The sequence below is a fragment of the Canis aureus genome, chromosome 3 (genome assembly GCF_053574225.1).
Source record: "Canis aureus isolate CA01 chromosome 3, VMU_Caureus_v.1.0, whole genome shotgun sequence".
Taxonomy (NCBI): Eukaryota; Metazoa; Chordata; class Mammalia; order Carnivora; family Canidae; genus Canis; species Canis aureus.
Window position 1 is genome coordinate 56,138,523 of NC_135613.1, and position 16,202 is coordinate 56,154,724.

At 47.6% G+C, this 16,202-nt stretch overlaps 1 protein-coding gene, 2 long non-coding RNA genes and 1 other non-coding gene across 5 annotated transcripts; 3 read left to right on the top strand and 1 right to left on the bottom strand.

The window, feature by feature from the left end:
* Window positions 1–5,505: 5,505 nt before the first annotated feature.
* On the top strand, window positions 5,506–7,828 carry TMEM107 (transmembrane protein 107). 2 transcript variants are annotated; one of them, XM_077892723.1, is made up of 5 exons: window positions 5,513–5,753; window positions 5,942–6,009; window positions 6,122–6,222; window positions 7,215–7,311; window positions 7,555–7,828. In XM_077892723.1, the coding sequence occupies exons 1-5, from the start codon at window positions 5,667–5,669 to the stop codon at window positions 7,622–7,624; spliced, it is 423 nt and encodes a 140-aa protein (XP_077748849.1). In that variant the 5' UTR covers window positions 5,513–5,666; the 3' UTR covers window positions 7,625–7,828. The 2 variants fall into 2 exon arrangements, with proteins under 2 accessions (XP_077748850.1, XP_077748849.1); XM_077892724.1 differs by lacking the exons at window positions 6,122–6,222; window positions 7,215–7,311 and having other exon boundaries at window positions 5,506–5,753.
* On the bottom strand, window positions 7,548–9,280 carry LOC144310970 (uncharacterized). Its single transcript, XR_013376614.1, has 2 exons — window positions 8,266–9,280; window positions 7,548–7,913 (listed from the first exon to the last, which is right to left on the bottom strand). It is a non-coding gene; the product is annotated as an uncharacterized LOC144310970 (long non-coding RNA).
* LOC144311612 (U8 small nucleolar RNA) lies at window positions 8,243–8,378 on the top strand. The gene has a single exon (XR_013377209.1). It is a non-coding gene; the product is annotated as a U8 small nucleolar RNA (small nucleolar RNA).
* On the top strand, window positions 8,256–15,764 carry LOC144310969 (uncharacterized). Its single transcript, XR_013376613.1, has 2 exons — window positions 8,256–11,296; window positions 11,344–15,764. It is a non-coding gene; the product is annotated as an uncharacterized LOC144310969 (long non-coding RNA).
* The last annotated feature ends 438 nt before the right edge of the window (window positions 15,765–16,202 follow it).

A 16,202-nucleotide genomic window follows, 5' to 3' on the forward strand; every position in this document is an offset into this window, starting at 1 on the left:
GACTCAATTCAGAAGCTCCCTCCTCCGGACTTCTCCCCACCTCTGGGGGAGGAGGCTCGTGATGTGTCTCCTCCAGGGTGACACTGAGAACACTACTTTTAATTGTCTCCCCCGCCACACGGCAAGTTACTCAGGAGAAGGAAACACGTATTCCCAGCACCCCATATAATTCCGGGAGTATAATGTGTATTCGATAAGCATTTGTGAAATTAAGAAGGAATGGCATTAGCGAAAGCCCTAGAGTGGACAAAAGCCTGCTTTACAGAGGAAGGAGTCATGTCTGAGTAGCTGGAGAGCATAGGAAGAGGTGGAAATTTTTGCCACAAAGGGACGTATCAGGGAATGTGGACTTGATCTCTAGGCTGAGAAAGGTTCTGTAGGAGGGGTGAGGTATCATCAGTCCAGGAGTCACTATCCAGAGTACTCACTTGGAGGTTTAAGACTCCATTTATCCTACCCCAGTTTCCCAGTTTTAGAAACCAATAGATTATTCTGTTCAGAGCTGCATTGCCCAATATGGTACCTGCTAGGGTGGCTATTTGATATGGGGCTTTTCAAACTAAGTTGAAATTTAAGAACTCAGTTCTGTAGTCCTGCTAGCCACATTTCAAGGGTTTGATAGCCACATGGAGCTAGCTGGCTACCGCAGTGGACAGAAAACACTATGAAAAATTTCCGTCATCATAGAAAGTTCTGTTGGACAGAGCTGATCCTGAGGCTGAAAGCTGGTGGCTTGAGGCTGTCGTATGTTGTATGCTGTCATCAAGGTTATTTTTCTTCCTTTTCATTTTTTTTCCACCATTAAGTTGGCTACTAACATTTATAATTGGAGTAACAATCTGGATTTCTGGCCTCTCTTAAAACAAAACAACAACAACCACAACAAAACTCTCAGGAATCTGGTAATGCTGGACTTCTATCTCCTTCCTCAAAACAACTGTCTGAAGTTGAAGCTGAGTAGTTGCTGTCTCCCAAAACCCACAAAAGATGTTAAATCTACCAGTTCACAATGATTTTAAGAATAATGAATTGGTCCCTTGTGGAGGAAGGTAGGGAATCAACTTATTATTCTGAAAACTGGTAAGTAATGGGGGAAAAGAAACACACATTTATCCAGCTTTTCCTGTATGACCTATATCTCAAGGTAAACAATGAGTTGATGAAGGCACATTCTTACCTATAGAAGAATAACAGGTGACAAGCACAGAGAGGAAGGTTGGAATTAAGACATCCCTGTTTTGCAACTCCTCATGAAATAATGCAGCGAGGCAGTGGTGGTCAATGAAAGCAGTAGGTGAAAAGCTGACGGGAACTTTATAATGCCAGCCTCAGTCTGACTACACCTGAATCCAGCGCTCAGATTTAACACCAGAAAAAGAGAGAGAGGCAAGCAGCCAGGATTAGCCTTCTGATGTGATGGAATAGGAAGGACAGGCCAACTCCCAAGGTGTCTATTTACCAGGAAATCGAATGTGAGACTCTCAACCACTACTAGATCTAACAACCAGTTTACAAGAAGGAGGAGGAACGGGTTAAATGGCAAGACCAGAGCACTGCCTATAAAGGGCCCCGTGTCTTGATCAGAGAAACTTCAAGGAAGGAGAACAAGAAGGAACAATCTAAGATGAGAAAGGAAAGAAAGAAAAAAAAGAAGAAAGAAAAGAAAGAAAGAAAGAAAGAAAGAAAGAAAGAAAGAAAGAAAGAAAGAAAGAAAGAAAGAAAGAAAGAAAGAAAGAAAGAAAGAAAAGAAAGAAAGAAGAAAAGGAAAGGAAAGGAAAGGAAAGGATTGGATTTAAGAGACATATCAACCAAGTGCAACGTATGGACATATGTACATATGATGGGTATTGGGCAACCTGAGCTCTTTGGTCATGTCTGGGATTTGCTCTGCAAAAACCTGGTGGGCCTGGGAGGGAGCCAGGAGAGTCTTGCTGAAACAAGGGTGGCCGCGTCATGGCAACCGTCGGAGCAGAATGGCAGGCTTCGAAGGGGTTCATCCTCCGATTTTCTTTATTTTTACATCTATTTGAATTTTTCCATGATGAAAATATTTTTTTCCCCTAAGCTCTTTTCTGACCAAATCAAATGTTAGGAGGTGTGGGTTTCGACGCTGGGGCCAGGTGACCCCGCCCCTCACCTCACCCGTCTCCCGCTTAGGGAAGGACACCCGGTCACCAGCAGTACCTCCGACGGCCACGGGGTGGCTCTAACACTCACTTTTGTGTGACCTCTGCGGAGCACGCTTCTGTGAACGAAGGTCAGGGGGAGCAAGGGGATAGACCTAAACGCCTGCTCACTGTTTATTAATTCATAATGTGAAATGTGACTACCGAGTTCTTACTATCTAGTAGGTTCCCGGGGCAGGAAGCCTATTATAAACAGAATGCCCCAAACTTTCCATTGCGGGAGCCCAAAATCTAACTCACTGTCAACCTTGACCCCTTCCTTTTTCCCACCTACTCGGAGCCCCGTGTTTAGACCTTCCTATCTTTTAATGATCTCTTGATTCCTTACACTTTGCTCCACTTTCCTTATTCCACCCTGGTCCACTCTCATTCTGTCTGTTGGCTTCTTCACAAGCCTGTTACTTAACATCTCAAAATCGATTCTCCGTGTTGCATCTTCTAGAATACAGACCTACCGGGTCTGTTCCCATGGCGGCAAAGCCATGCACCTTGTCTGCTCACCCCACCCCACCCCACCCCACTCTACCCTGATCTCTTCTTCCCCTTTGGTTACTAGACTTCAGATATGCTAGCTTCCTTTCTGCTCAATGAACACACACTGGCCTGGCCACCTTCCAACCTAAGAACCTTTGCACTTGCTCTGCCTCTCCCTGGAAAGTTCTTTTCCCGCAGCATCTCCACACGGCTGACTCCTCTTCATTTTGTTTGTTCTGGGACCTTGGAAAATTTTGCAAAAAACAGGTCCTGGGTTTTGCTCCCTTTCACTGGATGATAGTGCTTTTTTTGTGAATAGTCAGATTTGATAAACTGTCACTGGGGGAGCTTGTTCTGAAGACCTGGGCTTCCCATTCCTAGGAAAAAAATCATGTGAGTTATAGTCAGACGGAGGCAACCTTCAGTCCTTGCATCTTATATGTGTGCTCAGAATATTTCCGTGTTCCCTGTGCTGACTTCTGTATTTCCCATGGTGGAGAGTACATGGAGCCCCCCTCATTGGACTTAGGACGTCAACATTATCACTGTATTGAGGGTCTCATGCTGGTGAAGGTCACCTCAAGGGTGAGAAGCAGTTGGGTCCACTGTACTTTGCCTGTCTCTCCCCTCCTGAGGTGGGGGAGGTTTGAAAATATTTTCAGGACTTTAAAACAGTTCGACAATTAAAGAGAGAACCTCCCCTACACACCTGAGAGCTCAGAAACCCATGCAGGGAATAGTTCATTACCATCCAAAATTTTAGGAGTAAAAAAATAAGAGACTTGGCTGACTCTTACCCTTTATACAAATAATTCCTCTGAAAAGTCTAAAAGATTTTGTTTTTTAGTTTACAAGTTTTGGTGACCACATAGTCTCTGTTATGAGATTAAGGCTGTATTGCCTTAATCTTAAAGAGGTGGTTTAATGTGAAAATGTCACTGCATAGTTTCAGTATATAGGAGTTCAACATGAGGGACCATCAGTCCTAGAAAACATTCCTTCTTTTTATAAAGCAACTTAATGCCTTAATGATACTACTACAGAAGACCCAGAAGGAAAACAGAAAGGGTTGTCATTTAAAACCTTTTATTTTAAATAACTTGAATTACTGAAAAAATGCAAAAATAATATAGAGGGGCACCTGGCTGGCTCAGTCCCTAAAGGATGTGACTGTTTATCTGGGGTCGTGAGTTCAAGCCCCAGATGGGTAGAGGGCTTACTTATAAAAATAGATATAAATATAAATACATAATAAAGAGAATTCCCATGTGCCTTCAGGACAATGTTCAATGTTCATTTTATTATTGCCTCTCTTTCTATCTCTACAGACACACATGTATTTTTCTAAACCATTTGAGAGTAAATTGCAGACATAATGGTCCTTCACTCCTATTTCAGGAGTGTATTTTCTAGCAAGAAAATACATTCTCTTTCCTAAAGGCGGAATTATAAAAAATCTGGAAATTAACACCGATAATACTGAAGCCTAAACTAGAGACCTTATTCCCAATTTGCCAAGTGTTCCACTAATGTCTTTTGCAATAAAAGAGAAGAAAGTCTTTGGGTTTCTTTTTCTCGTCCCAGGTTCATGATAGTTCTCGTCAAATATGTCACAGGTCTTTATAAAGTCTCCCTAAATCTGGAAGAGTTCTTCCAGTCTTCCTCTTTCGTGACCTTGGGCAAACATCTCTGTGCTCTTTGAGCTGCATTTTTATGCACTGGTTTAGAAAAAAGGAAATTATATTGGGGTCCTCAAATAGAGAAATGCGTTTCCTCTCAATTTTGATGTTTCCTACAACAAAGTTTAAGAATAAATGACTCGGGATCCCTGGGTGGCTCAGCGGTGTGGCGCCTGCCTTTGGCCCAGGGCCTGATCCTGGAGACCCTGGAACATAGTCCCACATCGGGCTCCCTGCATGGAGCCTGTTTGTGTCTCTGCCTCTCTCTGTCTGATGAATGAATAAATAAAATCTTAAAAAAAAAAAACAAAAAAAAAAAACTCCAGGAAGGCAGTGAGCCTTCTGTCTTGTGAAGAACACGAGCCCAGCACTTGCATAAATATTTGTTGCACGAAATTAGAAATGAGCCCCCCCCCCGCCTCGGCCCCCCCCCCCCCCCCCCCCCCCCCCCCCCCGGCGTGCGTGTTCAGCTCAGCTCGGCCAGAAAGCACTGCGATGAGATGATCTGGAAGCCGGGCTGAGGAGAACTTTCCGTTCTGCAAGGGTCTCAGATCTCGCAGCCGGGGCCCCAAGGTCACCAAGGACACCGACAGGCAGAGCTTCTGGGATGCAGCTGGGCGAAGTCAGGGGAAGGAAATCCCAGCAGAGACTGCAGCCTGGCCTCCCCGGGGGCGGCAGGGTTGCGTGCCCTCAGCCGGTCACCTGCTCCCTTCCCCACACGCGCCCCTCAGCCACGCAGAGGGCTGGCCATTTTCTGCTCTCTGCCATCCCCCCCGCCCCCCAAACGGAGCAAAGTCGTCTGGGGACTCGCGGCGGGGGTCAGAGGATCAGGGAAGGTTCCGGTCCCGGGTCCTGTGACAGCCTCGGGCTCCGTGATCATCTAAGGAGTGATGGCCGGACGACGCACGGACATCCACCTCCCGAGAGAGACAGACACAGACACAGACACAGACGCAGAGACCCGGCCTTAGGCCCGGCGGCGCCCTCACGCCGGCAAGGGCGGGACCGCTGTCTCACTAGAGCACCGCGGGCGGAGGGTCTTTCCGGGCCACGCCCCCCGCAGCCGAGCCCTGGCTTGCGTCACGGCCCGGGGCCGCCGCCGCCGCTCGAGAATGGACTGCTCTCGCGAGATTTGCCGAGATCCCGCCGCAACGCCCGTGGACGCGGTTGCCAAGGCAACTGGGCGGGGTCGGCGCGAGCGGGAAGGAGGCGTCGGTCGAATTTTTGCGTGCCGGCCTGCGAGGCTTGAGCAGAGGGCGTTTCCCGAGCCTTGAGCCCCGCCGAGTGCGGCCTCCGCTCCCGTCGGTTCCCCTGCGCCGGCGGGGCCATGGGGCGGATCTCGGGGCTCGTACCCTCTCGCTTCCTGACGCTTCTGGCGCATCTAGTGGTCGTCATCACCTTGTTCTGGTCGCGGGTAAGACCCACGGCCACCCCCCTCTCGCCCCCTCCCGCCCCCACCGGATCCCTACGTTGGGGTGCTCCCAGCCCCCCATGCCCCTTCCCCAGCGCCGTACGTGGAGGGTCCTCCCATCCCCTGTGACCCCAGTGCTGCCCCGCAGCCCGCCCCTCGTTCACTTTGTTCCTCTTTGCCCTGCTCCCCAGGACAGCAACGTCCAGGCCTGCCTGCCTCTCACGTTCACCCCAGAGGAGTATGAGCAGCAGGACATTCAGTGAGCACGTGGGGTGGGGGCGGGGTGGGGGCTCAGAAGTCAGCAGCAGCGGGAGTGGAGGGGTCTTTGACGAAGTCCAGGAGGCCCGAGCCCGCCTCCTTCCTCTCTGCAGGCTGGTGGCAGCGCTCTCTGTCACGCTGGGCCTCTTTGCCGTAGAGCTAGCCGGTTTCTTCTCAGGAGTTTCCATGTTCAACAGCACCCAGAGCCTCATCTGTATCCTTTTATGCACAGGCCATTGTTTCCCTCCTAGGTGGGGAGCTACCTAACTAGGCGTTTCTGGCGCAATGGTGTGTGCTCTGGTGGGCAGTCTGTCCAGTTGATAGATCATCTTAGGCAGTGTGGAAGACTTAATACAATCTTCAATCGTTTGTTAAGCTCCCCGCGATGCACCAGATGCTGGAGATCCCAAACGGGAGTAAAACAGTTTTGTACCTCGAGGAAGAGGCAGAGACACAGACATCTGTAATTCACTGTGAGAAGCACTGTGCTAAGGGCGTGCGCCAAGATTTGAAGCTCTATAGAAACTCAGACAGCAAAATGAATACAGAAATAAAGACAGAAATGAGGAGGATGGATCAGGGAAGGCTCTTGATGCTTGAACTGTAGACGGGGAGGACCAGGGTGCTGCATGGTGATTCCAGCGGTGTATCAAGTCACTGTGAGCATTCTTGTGTGCCTGGGTTGTATGGGGAGCCAGCTCCTGGACCTGAATGGTCCAGGCTAGCCCCTGGATACCGGGGTTTGGGTAGCCTGGGGTCCCAGCGCTGCAGGCCCAGCCCTGGTCTCTACTCACACGGTTCTTCTTCTTTTTATTTTATTTTATTTTTTTAAGATTTTATTTATTTATTTATTTGACACAGAGAGAGAGACATAGAGACAGAGAGGGGGAGAGAGAGCACAAGCAGCGGGAGCAGCAGGCAGAGGAAGAGGGAGAAGCAGACACCAAACTCCATTCCAGGACTCTGGGATCATGACCTGAGCAGAAGGCAGACACTTCACTGCCTGAGCCACTCAGGCGCCCCTCACATGGCTGTCCTTAAATTTAGAAGTCAGGGTTGCTGGTTCTGGCCTTTGCAGCGTGGTGAGGGAGCAAGAAGGGAACCTGAGTTGCAGGTGTCAGTCCCAGCAATGGCCTTTCCTGGCTCATCACTACTTATTCTACCTATTGAACTAAAGGCTTTCCTTGACTCTGGTGCATTCCCAAGCCATTGCAGCTCACTGTAGTGCCTCGGTGGCCCTATCCTTTTTCATATTCGAACGTTGGGAGTGCACCACTTACTGGTACATTTTTGTCTTCTGCAGGTACGGTAGCATCCGATGTTTGGGGATGGGGGAGGAAGGTTTACTCAATCTGAAGGTTCTTCTCCCCCCCCTCCCACTACCCAGGCCTTTACTCCATGCCCATGCAGAAGAAACCAGACCCACTCCACATCCTGTAGTCCCTTGAAGTCCCCCACTTCCACACTTTGAGGGTGGAGTCTGTAGTTTGGGAATGTGGGTCATTTTCTTGGAAGGAGCCTTGAACCCATCACCTTCTGTCCGCAGTGCCCTCCCAGCTGTCACCGAAATGGCATTATTCGTCAGTGTCTTTGGGCTGAAAAAGAAACCTTTCTGATACCTTCCTGACGCGAGCACAGGGATGAAGGCTGGAGGAGCAGGGGACCACTCAGCATTGCCAGAACAAGGAAGGCAGTCTACAGTTCTCCCTCTGACCCTGCAGTTGGAAGATGTCAGTGTTCGCGTTAGGGTAATTATCACTCCAACCTGCGATGATCATCGTTTTATTTAGTGCTTTGTAATAAAATATATTTTAGAGTAAGATCAAGACTTACAAAACTTTTAGGGGAGTCCTGGGGTAGCCACACTACTTGGAGAAACGGAAGGCTCTCTTCCAGCCTTGCAGACTGTAAAAAAAAAATCAGAGGTATCGCTTTTATTTTGGTTATTACGGTAGCGTTTGGCGGAAGGGGGTGGGCGGGGATATGTAAATATCCAGCGGCGTCCGCGGCTAGCGTGCCAAGCTCTGGAGTGGAGCATTCTGGGAGAGATTGGTTTATGTTTTTATGCAGCCAAATGGGGGGGGGGATGTTTTTTAATATCTGCAAGACATATAGCAATAGAGATGGCAGATCCTAGATAGCTGTAGGTTGCTGGGGCTAGCGCGCTCTTTACTCGCCCTAGCCGATAGCGGCATGGTGTGCCCTGAGTAAGGAAGGCGCACGGAAGCTGGTTATCGTCAGGTAGGATAATCCTTACCTGTTCCTCCTTCGGGAGGGCAGCTCGGAACATGATGATTGGAGCTCGCATGACTCGTGATTAGCGTCTCTGCGTAGTCGGGACTTGCAACACCCCGGCTGCTCCTATCTGATTCTTCCTGACGATCTTTTCTTTCATGTGTGTGTAAACGGGCAGATTTCGGCGGCCCCTGGGGCGGATGGGTTGTTCGCGCTTTCGTTGCCGGTGCGGATATTTTGCGGAAACACGGGATCTCTGCAGGGGATGGGGTTGCGCGTGTCGGGACCTCAGGGTCTGGATTCACTGTAGAGAACTTGTGTGTGCGGTACGGAGCCCTGTTCCTGTCGCTCGGATTCGGTGGCGGCGCTGTAAACTCTTCCTCTCACCTTGGCCGAGGAGCACCAGCTCAGGTCCCCGGCCACCTCTTCCCCGGGGTTGCGTCCGCGGTCCAGGATCGTGAGCCGTGTGTGCGCCGCAGAGGCTCAGGCCCTGCCGGTGTCCCAGGGTGGATGTTCCCAAAGTCCTGATGCCCACCGAAGGCTCAGTGCCTGTCCCCGAAACTGCTCTCTATAGTTTCACTCCTACATGGTGGAGCCCAGGGCATCCTAAGCAGGCTTCCAAGGACAGGCATTCTGGGGAGGCCCTTCCCTTCACGCCTGTCCCTTCTGGCAGCCCTTTATCCTGGGCATTTATTTAATGAATATTTACTGAGCACTGAAGTATATGCAGAGCATCCGGGAAGGTACTGAGGGAATAGTTGTGACTCTGATCCAAGTTCAGCCTCAGCCAGCACGGATCCTGTGACTCATGGAGAGGAACAAGAAGCGCTCTTCCCCTACTCCCAGAGGCACTGAGCAGCACACTGTGGGAAGAACTACCACGGAGACTTCCAGATGCCCTGGTCTAGGGAATCTTTTGCCCCGGGTGACAGGACTGGTGCTCCTGGAGGAGCAGTCTGCCTTAGGTCAGATTGTGCCTGAGGCCAGGACGGTGGACATTTGGGGCCCGGCCAAGGTTATGGGTTCAGGAAAGTCCCATCCCCCCACCCCCGCTATTGGTGTGGTTTACTGATTTCTGAAAGCCAGCTTGTTTTTCAGAAACACTGTGGGCTAGTTGCATAACAGCTATTATCAGAAATTATGCAAACTAACATTATACTCAAAAACAGAGGTAATACTCAAACTCATTACTTCCTGATTCATTTTTCTTGTTTTTTTTTTTAAGTTTGTTAGGAATTTTATTTTTTATTGAATATAGTTGATGCGCAATAGTCCATTAGTTTCAGGTTCCTGATTATCTTCTACATTTTACTATAATGTGCTAATAGTAAATAGTATTATTTACTATTTGAGCTTATTTACATTTATCATATTTGTATAGTGCGAGTGCTATATAATAATGGGCTACTACTTGTGTGTATCTCTTCACAACTTATAGACATCAAGTTGGGATTTTGAATATGGCCCTGGTAGGAGTATTTACAGAAATTGGCGAACACTGTGCATCAGGCTTTGTTGTCTAGATTTAAGAAGACAATGGAGAAAATGTTAATAATGCAGATTAAATTTTAAAATGTCCTGCCTGGGCAGCCCTGGTGGCACAGTGGTTTAGCGCTACCAGCCCGGGGTTTGATCCTGGGGACCCTGGATCGAGTCCCATGTTGGGCTCCCTGCATGGAGCTTTCTCCCTCTGCCTGTGCCTCTGCTGCTCTTTCTCTCTCTGTGTCTCTATGAATAAATAAAATAAATAAAATCTTTTAAAAACATAAAATGTCCTGCCTGTAACCATTACATTGTGAATAGCACACAAAATGGAGGACATATTGCCCTGGAGGTTGAACATTATTGTCAGATTCAGCAAAGAAGTCAGTCATTGAAGAAAGAGTGAAGTCTCTACATACTCTCAGGGTTTGTTTCATTTTTGTCTTCCTCAAAAATATAAATAAAAGTATCAACCAGCATTCATACTGGAGCTACTCCTGTGGTTGGGACACAACTCCATCTATGAAGTCATGAAAACAAAAGTGGAATTTACAATAAACAATATTGTCTTTTATTATTACTTGTAAATTCTGTGTTACACATCCTTTGTATCAGTAAGATAATAAACACGCACATACATAAGCTCATACTATTTCTGGAGAACTGGTTGTTTTGGGGGTTTCTTAAAGATTTTATTTATTTGACACAGAGAGAGAATGAGCACAATCGGGAGTAGCAGAGGGAGAAGGAGAAGCAGACTCCCCGCTGAACAGGGAGCCTGAAAGGGCCAGATCCCAGGACCCTGAGATCATGACCTAAGCTGAAGGCAGAGGCGTAACCGGTTGAGCCACCCAGGTGCTCCCAGATAGCTAGTTAAACATTTATCAGCAGTTCCTGCCCCCACCATCCCAAGAAATGGCTCATCACCAATCCTTGTTTCTAAATCTGGAGGGCATTTCTCAGACTTTGGCATGATCTCTTTTCAGCATCTAATATGTTGACCACTCCTGCCTTTTTTTAAGATTGTATTTATTTATTAGACACACAGAGGCAGAGACACAGGCAGAGGGAGAAGCAGGCTCCATGCAGGGAGCCCGACATGGGACTCAATCCTGGGACTCCAGGATCATGCCCTGGGCTGAAGGCAGAGCTAAACTGCTGAGCCACCAGGGCTGCCCTACTCCTGCCTTTTGAAATTTGTTCTCTGGCCTCTGAAAAATAGTTCCCCTCCTTCACCTCCCACTCTTCTGGCTGCTTCTCAGGCTTGTGTAATATTGACTGTGCTTACAGCTGGTCAGTCCCTGGGGACATGCTACTGGGTTGCTTCCTGCCCTTGCCCCTTATGTGTTCCTGAACGCTGCTCTCTGGATAACTTCACCTGCCTCTTGTCCATGTAAATGCCGCTGGTTTCCAAGCATTGGCTCTCTTACATGAGCCCTTGTCCAGGGCACAGCCTATGGGAACAAGCTGTGGAGTCCATCCTGGGTTCATCCTGTTCTTGGCTGTGTGATTGGCAATGGGTCACTTAACTTCTCTGTGCATAGCTCCCTTCACCCACATTCCAGAAGTAGGTACTATGAGCACTGCATAGCTCCCTTCACCCACATTCCAGAAGTAGGTACTATGAGCACTTCAACTATCCGTCTCTTAGTCAACACCAGAGGCTTTGCCAACTAGCATCAGAAGTGGGCTTTCATTTTATTGTGAATTCAGTGGCTCATCAATCAGAATAAGCCAGTCCCAGGAGACAAATACTAGGGTAGTCCGAGTCCTACAGAGGGAAAGTAGAATGGTGGATGCTAGGGACTGAGGGTAGGGGGTTGGGAGTTGTTGCGGGGGTAAGAGGGTTGCAGTTTTGCAAGATGAAAAGAGCCCTGGAGACCAGTTGTAAGACAATATTAACGTACTTTACGCTGTGAGCCACATGCCTCAAAATGGTTAAGATGGCAAATTTCATGGTATGTTACTTCTGACAGTTTAGAAATTAAATCAACAATTTAAAAAATAAAAACCCCAGTGGGGAAAAGAGAAATCTGTTAATAAAGGTTATTAGAAAACTAGTAGCCATCTGGGAAAAAGTATGGATCAGTACCTTACCACCACTATTATTGATAGATCAAAGGTCACAGTGCAAAAAAACACAAGCATAAGAGATCCGAAAGAAAACTTCCCATTCTAACCGTGTATTTTGACATGTCAGGCCTACAGAAAAGTTGCAAAATAGTACAGTTTCCTGAATACCCTTCCCAAAGCTCCTCCAAGTGTTAACATCTTGCATGGATGTGTCATGATTATGGGAACCAGGAAATTAGCTTGATGCGGCACTATGACCTCATCGACAGCTCTGATTTGAATTTTGCCAGCTTTCCCACTAATGCCCCCTTTCTGCTTCAGGCTCTAATCCAGGATTTCACATCACAGTACGAAAACAAAACAGAAGTCCTCAAAGAAAAGCCTGATGAATTCATTTTTAAAAATGTATTATTTTTTTTTTTTTGAAAAATGTATTATTTTTTAAAGATTTTATTTATTTATTTATTAGAGAGTACAAGCAAGGGGAGCTACAGGCCGAAGGAGAGGGAGAAGTGGACTCCTCCTGAGCAGGGAGCCCCATGGGTGTGGGGCTGGATCCCAGGACCCTGGGATCATGACCTGAGCCGATGGCAGAGACTTCACTGACTGAGCCACCCAGGCGCCCACCTGATGCATTTAAATACATATTAAAAAGATAAAAAGTGGGACACCTGGGTGGCTCCGGGGATGAGTGCCTGCCTTCGGCCCAGGGTGTGATCCTGGAGTTTCAGTCTTGCATTGGGCTCCCCGCAGGAATCCTGCTTCTCCCTCTGCCTGTGTCTCTGCCTCTCTTTCTCTCTCTCTGTGTCTCTCATGGATACATAAAATCTTAAAAAAAAAAAAAAAAAAAGGTAAAAAGTATACATGATAAAGAATCATAGGCAAAAGCTAACAGATAAATGACAATCTAGGGAAAATATAATTCATATTGCAGAGAAAGGGCTAATTTTGAAACATGAAAATCTACAAATCTATAAGAAACATACCAACAATCCAATAATAAAGGCACAGAAGAATTGTATGCATATTTCACAGGAAAGGAAATAAAAGGACTCAAATATATGATGCCTAAACTCATTCACCATAAGAGAAATGTAAATCGTGTTTATCTTATATTTGTAACCCTCAAAAAGTTTCATTAAGAGTTAAAGAGAGTCATCTGGGTGGCTCTGTTGGTTAAACGTCTGCCTTTGGCTCAGGTCATGATCTCAGGGTCCTGGGATAGAGGCCCACATTGGGCTCCCTACTGGGGGCATCTGCTCCTCTCCTCTCCCTTCCTGCCTCCCTCAAACTCCCTCCCTCTCCCCCTGTTGGAGCTATCACTCTTTCTCTCTCTCAAAGAAAGAAAGAAAATCCTTAAAAAAAAAAAAAAAAGTTGAGGGTATGGGTTTAAGGAAACAGGTCTCACCTGTTGGTTGGTGGGAGTAAAAATGGGTCATGTACCCACAGTGCCCAATTTGGCAAAGGCCACAAAAATCCAAAGCAATCAAAACCACAAACACTCATGCCCTTTTGACCTAGGATTTTCACTACTAGGAATTAGCCCTGCATATTGACACATAGGTGAAATGGGAACATGCAGATTGTTCTTTGCAGCTTGGCTTGAGTTGGCAAAAGTAGGCCTGTCCACAGGAGAGTGGTTGAATTATGTTACAGTGTCAAGAGGGGTCAAGAGGGGTCTGTCTCAGTGGGAGGAGCATGGGACTCTTGATCTCAGGGTCATGACTTTAAGACCCCCTGGGAGTACAGAGTTTACTTAAATAAAGAGAAAACTTAAAAAAAAAAAACAAAAAAACAAAACAAACCCAATATCCAAGATCCGTTAAGTGACAAAAGGACCTTGTGGGATGGTTCCTATGGTTTGCCTCCATCTGTGTAGAAAGTGGAAGTGGAAACCATCCGCACTGCACTTGCACTGAGTCTAGAAGGAGGCCAAGGTTATGGAAGATTGGTGTTGAGGGCAGAAGCTGGGAGGTGGGGAGTCGGGACAGGAGGGAGACCTTCTCCAGGTGCTCTTTTAAACTTTTGGAGTTTTGAAGCACATGTATTATTTAAAAAGACAAAACTGGGGATTCCCTGGGTGGCTTGGCGGTTTAGCGCCTGCCTTTGGCCCAAAGCATGATCCTGGAGTCCCCTGGATTGAGTCCCACATTCAGGCTCCCCACAGGGAGCCTGTTTCTCCCTCTGCCTGTGTCTCTGCCTCTCTCTCAGGAATAAATAAATAAAATCTTTAAAAAAATAAAAAGACAAAACTGTAACATTTGAATGTGAACCCATAGCATACAGCATCCGATGTTTCCTGTCTGGAAATGAAGCTAAGTCAGTCTCAAAGCTAGAGAGACAGATCCCTGATGACATCCTGTGAGTGTCTGTTAACTTAGACTTTCCAGTCAAGTTGCAATATGCGAGGCCTCAGCTTCTCCTCCTTGGTTTAAATCTGTTTGAGCAAATAAAAATAAAAATAAATCTGTTTGAGCTGTGTTGGCAAGTGTCTTGATTGTTACTTCCATCAAAGATTGCCATGTGTGGGGTTTGTTGTTTTTTTCCCCCCAGCTTTATGAGGTCTAACCGACAGACATACTGTGTTTTGATGATCTTTCTTGTGTATTATTGTTGCTCCTGGTGCCAGCACGGAGCGAAGTGGAATGAAAAAGTCCTCAGTTTGCCAATGAGGAACATGAGGCCCAAGGAGAAAGCCATTACCTTCATCGGCAATAGAGAGCTGGGGCTAGAACCCGAGTCTCTAGCTGTCAGGCCAAATCAGTTGACTCAACTCAATCAGTCCTCATTGAGGGGCTCAGGTGGTAGAGCATGTAACGCTTGATCTTGTGGTTGTGAGTTTGAGCCCCATGTTGGGTGTGAGATTACTGGGAGTAAAAAAAAGCCAAGAAGTCTTCATTTAGCATCTTCTACCTCCCAGGCTCTGGACATGGTGTGTGAGATGGAGGGGAAATAAGGATGATGTGGGTTCATCCTGAACCACGGAGTCTGGAGCTCCCCTACCACCCAGAGGAACCTGTTAACCCCAGTGAGTTTCTAATGAATAGAGGGTTGCAGAGTCAGGATTTGGGACCAGGAGATCTCCCAGGTCTGGAAAACTGTGATCTGCCTATGTCTTGACTTACCCACATTGGGCTCTGGCACCTGGGTTTCCCACTACTCTGAGGCCCAGGCCTGTCCTGCAGCTCTGACAAGAGCTGGCTCCCTGGCCACCCTGCCCGCAAATGATCAGGGCTTTACCAGCTCAAACAGGGCTGTCCTCACAGGACAGGGACATAGGGGGCACACAGGCCCTGCCTGAACCCCTTCTCCCCAAACAGGTGCCTAGGCACTCACCACTGGCAATCCATCTGACCGCTCTGCTGGGTTGGCGTTGAAAACACCCCCCCCCCCAAAAAAAAAAAGAAAGAAAAAGAAAGAAAGAAAGAAAGAAAGAAAAGAAAACACACCTCACTGGGACACCTGGGTAGCTCAGCAGTTGAGTGTCTGCCTTTGGCTCAGGGTGTGATCCGGGGGTCCCTGGATCAAGTCCCGCATCAGGCTTCCTGTGAGGACCCTGCTCTGCCTCTGTGTGTGTGTGTCTCTTCTGAATAATTAGATTAAATATTTAAAAGGAAAAATAGAAAACACTCCTCACTGAAACTGTAGTCCACTGCTGTTCATTAGTCACACGCCTGCCTTGTTTCTGGCACTGTGCTTGGTACTTGTGTAGGGAGAACAGAAAAGGTATCGCTTTGTCAATGTCTGTTTTATACAAAACAAACAAAAAACACCTTTTAAAAGAGGTATTCTGTATGTGAAAGAAAGTAGATTACCAACTTAAAAAGACTCCACCAAGGCATTTCTGTGAGCCTCATTTTTCCCAAATACAAAATCAAGACCTCACATGGTCGTGGTTGATCATAGGATTTACAACAGCATTCCTAAGAGCACTGTTACAGGAGCAAAAGAATTGGAAACCTAAAAGCTGATATCTGAAGGACTAAACTGTGGTGAGCTTTCTGGCTAAATATGGAAGTCGGCCATGAGCATTTGTCTTCCCTCCCCTCCAAAACTGAAATAAATCACAGGAGAGAGGAGTCAAAGATGGATAAATTGACAAGGACCAAGAGACCGGAGAGACAATAGTGGACGAGAGATTTCAACAAAGCTTTGGAGGCTGGATAGTGGCTGAAGGGGGGTGGCAGCACGAGCAAGGGCAGGGGGTGTCAGGACAGGACATCCAGAGATCCCGGAGGTCACCGGATCCCTAGTCAAGGCCAGGCTGAGAGCCCAGATCCAAAGCGTTGAGACTCTGGGGCCCCTGGGTGGCTCAGTCAGTGAAGCGTCTGCCTTCGGCTCAGGCCATGATCCTGGGGTCCTGGGATCCAGCACCGCATCCCATGGGGCTCCCTGTTCAGCGGG

Bases quoted from the DNA above. Each gene is read 5' to 3' on its own strand.
- TMEM107 (XM_077892723.1), top strand. From the start codon at position 5,667: ATGGGGCGGATCTCGGGGCTCGTACCCTCTCGCTTCCTGACGCTTCTG. The intron at 5,754-5,941 runs GTAAGACCCACG...CCTGCTCCCCAG, and splicing joins TCACCTTGTTCTGGTCGCGG to GACAGCAACGTCCAGGCCTG. The intron at 6,010-6,121 runs GTGAGCACGTGG...TCCTCTCTGCAG, and splicing joins TATGAGCAGCAGGACATTCA to GCTGGTGGCAGCGCTCTCTG.